Source organism: Gavialis gangeticus, unplaced genomic scaffold (assembly GCF_001723915.1).
Source record: "Gavialis gangeticus isolate Ggan-Ray unplaced genomic scaffold, GavGan_comp1, whole genome shotgun sequence".
Taxonomy (NCBI): domain Eukaryota; kingdom Metazoa; phylum Chordata; order Crocodylia; family Gavialidae; genus Gavialis; species Gavialis gangeticus.
In genome coordinates this window covers 8,388,018-8,395,821 of record NW_017729003.1, presented here as the reverse complement: position 1 = coordinate 8,395,821, position 7,804 = coordinate 8,388,018, and the positions used below count along the sequence as shown (strand labels likewise).

Sequence of the window (7,804 nt, the reverse complement as noted above, 5' to 3'; positions counted from 1 at the left end):
CCGCTGGCCTGGCGCAGCCGGGGCCCCTGCGAGCTCCTGAGCGCCGGGTTGCGCAGGAGACTGAAGCGGGATGAGCGGCCTGAGGGAAGCGCCGGGGCTGCTGCGCTGCGTTTAAAAGCCCCTGGATGGGAGCCTCCCTTTCCTTTTCAGTAGCGCACCTTTGTTTCTTTAAAGTGATTTGCAAAAGTGGCCATCCTGCCTGAGCGAATGTGGCACTCACGTGTTCTTCAACTCATGACAATGAATTAAACTATTTTTAGAAAACTGGTTCCTTTCCTTTGCCCCCTGCTGAGGGGAAAGGGCAGGCTCCTGTGTATGATATTGTAGTCATGTGACCTGGTGGTAGGTTATGGCCAAGTTGATGATAACCTTGTTAATCAGTCAAGAGAGGCTTGGGGAGGAGGGGCATTTGATGAGCTACTTTCACTAGGAAAGGTGAATTGCATTGCTTGTATAATTGCCAAAAGTCACCCACGTGATGCTCTTAAGAGAAGAGCTTTAAGTCTCACTTGTTAGGTCAGTCTTTTGTTAAACTCGAGAGTCCCATCTCAGCTGGAATCAGGCAGTAGTTCCCCATTGCGGAGTCTTTTCTTGGATAGACTTTTCACCTTAAAGGTATGGAGAACAACTTGCTGTAACACGTGTTGTCTGCTTGCATTACATTTAAATCATGAGAGGTACCCCAGTGTTGGGGGGAGGGGCAGGCATTTCTCTATTTGGTTCAGGGATGAACTGTCAGTAGACTTCAAAGGTGACTTGTTTGTTTGGGAATAAAAGCTTTTTTTTTCCAAAACAGAGAATGCCCTCCCCCCACACTTATGTATATGAAGGTTTAATAACTCCTTTCCTCCTTTGATTTCTCTCTTTCCTCTCCCTTCCCCCCCATTCTCTTTTCCAAAAAAGAAGGGGAGCTTCAGAACTAGCTTATAAGCTGCTCACTGAAACTCATACTCTAGGGAACAAGAGTTAACTTGCAATCCTTAATTTGCATAAAATGAGGTTGGAAAAGAGAGAAAACAATTTTTTTTGGTAGCTGGTATAAGAGTAAAGGGGCTGCCTGGAAAGTAGCACATAGAGCAGTGAAAGTCCCATAAAAAGGAAGGGGTATCAAGGATTGCTGAGATGTCTGGTAAAAGTGGAGCATCCTCATGCCCACAATGATATTAGGATTATTATGGTGCCTCAGTAACTTTCTTTGGGATGAGGAAGTCACTGGGAGAATAATGGTAAAAAGGAAATACCTTGGGTAGGGGAGGTCTGCTTCTGAGGCATAGGCAGGGAGAAGGAAAAGACTTGATAGTTGGATTTTGTCTAGAGAGAAATAGGCTTAGCAGGGTCTGTGGACAGCAGCACCTTGATGAAAAACCCTAGCATCTCTGTTCTTATCCATCAGTTGGGTAGAAGAAGCTAGGTGTTTTGTTCTGCTTCCCTGTCATGGATACCAGCCTCTGGCTAATTGGATATTTACTTGGAGATGTAAGTCAAAGATGTCTGCTCATGAAGACTTTTTTTTTTTTTCTTTGGAGACCCTCTCTGTGCATAGCTGTAACTGTTCCAGGGTACAAAAAGTGTCACTGTTTACTGGTATGTGAGAGCTCTTAAATGATGTAAGCCCAGCCTTCAAGAGGGCAAGTTACAAGGATGTTTAATGGTCTGGCTTCTGTTCTGAGCTTCCTCTCTCTGTCGTCTTGCTCCTACAAGGTGTATGGTAACAGACTGTGGTCTGGACCACAGTTTAGTCACTCACTTATTTTTTTGCTTGCCAAACATACCTGATCTTCACTTAACAGTGCTTTATTTGTTGTGTTGTTATTGCAGTCAGTGCAAAACTGCAGATTAAAACTGGCCACTGCCTCATGTTTCTTGCAAATGCTGTGATACACAAAAAATGGTTTATTTGCTTCACTGACTACTGCTTTCACTCTTGAGTTCAGCTGTGGCAGTTTATCTTGGGCTGCACAGTTGTCTGAGATGCAGTCAATTAATCTCAGTGGTGTATGTGAGGAAACTGAGATGGCAGGTACCAAGTTAAGTATGTTGAACAGTCCACTGATTGTCCACTTTTAAATCTATGTTAATGTTTGGTAACACTTCACTGTGCTGCCAAATAATGTTCTGTTGAGTCGTAGAAGATGGGGTATAAAACACATTTGTTCTTGTGCCATAACCTATTTAAAGGAACTCATACCAGATGATGGAGTGTCACAGTTCATGCAAATAAGCCTTCTGTAAAGCTTGGGTAGATCTTCTAGATCTAGCCTTGAAGACCCATCCTAGAAACCCACTGATATTTCTAGTGTGATGTTTTCAGCCTGAGATTGGAGGGGAGGGAAAATGTGATGACCAAACTTCTTGCATTCTGAATAGGAAATCTTGACGTACATTCTACTGGTGGCAGCTTGATGCATAAACTTGTTCCTTTTATCATGAGAATTCATGTTTTATTACCAAATTGCTCTCTTTCACCTTTATTTTGCACTTACTACTTTGCTACACTTTCTTCTGTCCACAGTTCTCTTCTGTTTTTGTTGCTGTTCCCGTTCCTTATTTTTTTTCTTTCAGCCTTCTTTTGTTTTTCTTAATGGCTGTGGGTATTGTCCAGTGTCCACTACAGAAAATGTCCTTCACCAGCAATATGAAAGTAACTTACTTGTTTCAAGTTCCTTGTGTCAGGAATGGATACAAAGACCTACTTTGAAATTGAGAACCTACACTAAGTCTAGAATTTGACACAACCTATCAAAAGATTAAAAATAGGAATATTAGTATATTTGCTGTCAAATTCTTTCTCCAGCCACCGAACTGGTGGAGCTTGCTGGCTAAGCATCTGGCACTAGGTTCACTTATATGGTTTTGACAGCTGTGGCCTTTTCTGAAAGTGCAAAGTGAATGCTTCCGTGTGTATTTGACTACTTGAGAAATAGGCTTAGACCTGAGAAAATGGAAAAGCTGCTTTTTCTTTTAATCTATGAATATAAACAAGGTGTAAGAGAGGACTTCTGTAATCTTTCAGTGTCCAAAGTCTAGAAACCATTGGGTCAGGTCTCTAATTACAAATAACAACTTCCTTTTGTTTAGTTAGTGTTTAAATAGAAGTCCTGTTTTAATTAACTTACTTATTTCTGTATCAAACACTTTATAAAGTAGCTTGTTCATTGCATTTTTATAATGAAGTTTTCATGTACACTTCCTACTGCCTGCCACCTCTATAGATCAGGGGTTGGCAATATTCTTGGGCAGGGTGCCAAAAACACCCTTAATCTTGATTTACAACATGTTGGCATAGCAGGGGTGGACAGTTGGGGAGCTGCAAGAGGCCTGATCCTTGTTGTGGCAGTGCAGCCCTGCCCCGCCCCTTCCCCGTGGTCCACCTCAGGCATACATGTCAAGCTAAATGCCTTTGAATGCTATGCTCTGGCACCTTAGCTGGTTGTTGCCTATGCTTGCTATATAGTATACACTACTGAAAAAGGCATCACTTGTGCTGTGTTAAGCATACCAAGCGTATTCAGCTGTTTGGACCACATTACACTTCACTACAGAACAATTACCTTAGAACAATTACCTTACTGTTCACAGTGTTAGTAAATTCAATTGATAAATCAGTCGGCTGCTTGCATCTTGTTTAGATGCTACTTCAATCACTATCAGTGCTGTGCAGCAAGTTTGGGTTTATAGCTGCAGCAGTAAACATGGCTGGGAAGAAAATTGGCAGCAGTAGTAGCTTATTTACAGCTTTTTCCCAAAGCAATACAATACATTGAGCAATAACAGCTATACCTAATAAAACAACATTTTATATCATTTATAACTTTTGAAAAAAACCATACAGTAAGATTATACCTTTTGCCAATTTAAACAAAATCAGAACAGAACATAGTGGGTGATGATATGAAAGAAAAGATGAACAAAGTCGTCAGTGTTAAAACAAACCATGAGGATCTGCTTGTTTTTTTGGGGGGGCCTTTATTCTTTGTGCAAGTAATGCAGATATAGCTACAGAGTATAGGAAAGGCTCCAAAGTGTTAGGAAACAGCCATATTGTTTTTGTTTCATTAGCCCAGTATTTAAATTTTCCCTTAAATAGAGGCCCATTTTCCTCTTAAATCATTTGTCATCTTGGTTTTTTGAAGAAATAAGTTAATCATTCTTCCCATGAATGCGCCATACAATAAAATGGACTTTACCATGGACTTAGACCTTTAGGCTGCTTGTAGATCGTTAAAAAATAAAATGAAAACACCCGGTGCTTTACTGCAAGAAGCAGCGCACTACTTTGACCCAGCTCCGCAGCATCTGTATAGATTGGGTGGTTCAGCAAGGCTTTTTAGTGTTTTTTATCTAAAGTCGAGTTGATTAACTATTAAATAAAAGTGCCAAAAAAGCCCCACCGAAACATCTGTATGGACCAGGTGCTGAGTGATCTGGGTCCAACTAACACACTGCCTCTTCCGGACATGTGCTGGGCTTGGCACAGGAATGCATGGAGTTTATGTAAAACACCATTTTTTGTTTTGTGGTGTTTTTAATGTCTGCAGGCAGCCTTAATGGTTCCATAACTGTCTGTCTTATTTTTTTAGGAAAAAAAATCCAAACAAACTCCACACAAGGCTTGTTTTGCGCTAGTATTTACATGTTCAGTGTACTTATTTTAGCTCACATTTTTGTCAAAGTAGATTCCAAAGTATTTGAAATAAGATACCTCTAGTTTCTTTGCTGTAAAAACCATACTTATTTTCTCCCTTCATTCCCAAATACCTTGGTTTTAGCTGTGAGGATTTCCAAGCTATTTGAGGTGCCATGCTGCTCAAAAGCATCTAGTAACCTTTGGAGACCTATTTGGGATTGTGACGCTATTAATGCATCATTTGCATAAAACAGGACAGGGATAGGGTTGTTCAAATGCAAGATCATGCATGCATGGAATTGATTCACTGTTGACATCTATTTTAGATCATTCAAGAATAAATTAAAAAGTAGCAGAGCACGCAGTCGTCCTTGTTGTACTCCTGTCTTAGGCTGTGCCCTGTCCAACAGTTAACAACTATCCCATAACAGTCTAGATGCTGCATTTGAATAGTAAGTAACAATTTATTGTAAGACGGCTTTATCTGTTGATGTTGTTGCCAGCTTCTTCCATAATTTTAATGTCTGTGGAATCAGAAGCTCCACTGAGATTTATGAAGGTTATCTACAAATGACTATCTTTTTATGTGTTTAGATGTTAAATAGTGCAACCCCAAGTAGTGGTCCTTGCAGGAATAGCGTTCTGAAGAAATTTGGCTTGAATTGACCTGCTGAAAAATTTTAAGTTATAGAGGATGACTAAGCGTGACTAGTTTCCTGCAGACACAGCTGTTCACACCAGTCACTTGATGGGAACATACTTTGACCGCCTACCTTGTTTAGTGGGAATAGTGCTGCTAGCCTGATGAGCTCGTTGGAAGCAGTGGGGACCGCATTTTGAATTTGTTTCTACCTACATGTACCTTGGCATAAATCACAAGTGAATTTGTTGATGGAGATGAATAAGCTATTTAAGGGTGTACTGATATATTGGTGGTATAGCAGATTGGCACCAATAAAAGGAAAATGAACATTATTAGCTACACGGACCAAAAAAAGCCAATTGCTGATAATGTCACCATTAAATGCCACAGGCATGCTCACAGTTGCGGTATGCATGTGGCCAGGAATGCAGCCGGGCAGTGTGGAGAGCAGTGCCCTGCTGGTAAGTCTGGTGGGGAAGAGGTGTGTGGGAGGGAAGGGGCATGTGGGGGGCAGATTTATAGATTGTTAGGGGCTGGAAGGGACCTTGCAGATCATTGGGTCCAGCCCCACCCCCCCTCTAAGCAAGAAGACAACTGGTGTCAAGTGACCCCAGCTAGGTGACTGTCCAGTCTCCTCTTGAAAACCTCCAGGGTAGGTGACTGTACCACCTCTGGAGGGAGTTTACTCCACAGTCTGGACACCCTGACTGTGAAGGAGCTTTTCCTGGTCTTAGGCGTGAAGCAGCCTTCCAGGAGCTTGTGTCCATTGGTCTTGTTCTTCCCCAGGGGTGCCCTAGTGAACAGTTGTTCACTGAGCTCCTGATGCGCTCCTCTGATATAGTAGTAAGCCACTATAAAATCTCCTCTCAACCTTCTCTTCTTTAGGTTAAAGAGGCCCAGGTCCCTCATCCTTTCCTTGTATGGCTTGCTTTGCAAGTCCCTGATCATATGAGTGGCTCTTTTCTGGACCCTCTCAAGCTTTTCCACGTCCTTATTGAAGTGTGGCGCTCGGAACTGGATGCAGTATTCCAGCTGTGGTCTCACCAGCACTGAGTGTCACTTCCTTAGTTTTACAGGAGATGTATCTGTTGATGCATACCAGCGTGTTGTTTGCCCTGCTGGCCACCACCTCACACTGACAGCTCATGTTCGTGTGATGGTCAGTCATTACCTTGGTTCCTTTTGGCTGTGGTGCAAGTGAAGCTGTCACCACTGAGCCTGTATGTATGTTGAGGGTTGTTTGCCCCCAGATGGAGCACCTTACACTTAAAAGTGTTAAACTGCATCTGGTTCCAGTTTGCCCAACTCGAGCCTGTCCAGGTCTGCCGGTATCTGCAACCTATCTTCTGACGTGATTACACTGCCCCATAACTTGATGTCGTCTGCAAACTTGGCCAACTAACTTTTCATTTCCGCCATCCAAATCATTGATAAAGATGTTGAAAAGCACTGGTCCAAGCCCAGACCCCTGAGGGACACCACTGGCTGCTTCACAGCAGGACAATGTGGATCCATTCATGAGAACTCTCTGGGTCCTACCTATAGCCAGTTTCCCACCCACTGAACCACCGAGCAGCTGAGCCCACAATCTTCCAGTTTTCCCACAAGGGTATCGTGGGATACTAGATCAAAAGCCTTTTGACAGTCTAGGTATATAATGTCTGCCTCATGTCCCAGTGGTGAGAGATCTGGTTGTAGAAGGAGATGAGATTGGTAAGTCAAGACCTACCTGCAACAAAGCCATGCTGGCTGCTGTTCAGAATCTTACCTTCCATGAGTGTATTGCGCACAGATTTATAATGAGCTCTTCCAGAATTTTCCCTGGGATAGAGGTTAGGCTGACTGGCCTATAGCTTCCTGGTCCTCCCTCTTCCCCTTCTTGAAGATGGGCACAATGTTGGCCCTCTTCCAGTCCTCAGGGATCTCCGCTGTGCACCATGAATTCTGAAAGAGCTTCGCCAGGGGTTCCGCGATGACCTCAGCCAGCTCACTCAGGACTCTCAAATGAAGTCCATCCAGTCCTGCTGACTTGGAAATGTCTTGCTTTTCTAGTTGGTATTGCACCCACTTGGCATCCACAGTGGGAAGGCTGTCATTCCTGGCATGCCCCCTGTGAGCCTTAACTTGCTTGTCTTTCCCCATGGTCCAGTGAAATAGAGAACCAAAGTGGGCATTCAGGAGTTCATTATTTTCCTGAACGTCAGTTACCAGCTGTCCCTAGGTGTTAAGCAGGGGTCCCACACTTCCACTTGTTTTCCTTCTGCCTACATACCTAAAGAAGGACTTCTTATTGTCCTTGACTCCTGTGGCTAACCTAAATTCAGTCATCACCTTGGCTTTCCTGATCACTTCCCTGCAAGTGCTGGCCACTAATATATAGTCCTCCTTGAGGACTGTCCCTAGTTTCCACTGTGCGTATACCTCTGCCTCAATCTGCACCCCCCTTCCCTCCCCACAGACTGACCTGCTGGGTGGGGTGCGGTGGCATGGTGCGCAGTAGATCCTGGGTTACTTTTTAATTCAAAACGTGATCT

The 7,804-nt window shown here is 43.3% G+C and overlaps 1 protein-coding gene across 2 annotated transcripts in view; it reads left to right on the top strand.

Annotated features, from left to right (window-relative positions):
* Positions 1–7,804, top strand: part of CISD1 (CDGSH iron sulfur domain 1) — a 31,036-nt gene that overhangs the window by 332 nt on the left and 22,900 nt on the right. Inside the window, exon 1 of one of the 2 annotated variants that reach the window (XM_019507775.1) lies at positions 5,005–5,079. The exons of the other annotated variant lie outside the window; for it this stretch is intronic. Coding sequence (XP_019363320.1) covers positions 5,064–5,079 — 16 coding nt within the window. The 5' untranslated portion in view covers positions 5,005–5,063. Of the gene's footprint in view, positions 1–5,004; positions 5,080–7,804 lie in introns of those variants that run through there. 2 annotated transcript variants of the gene reach the window in all.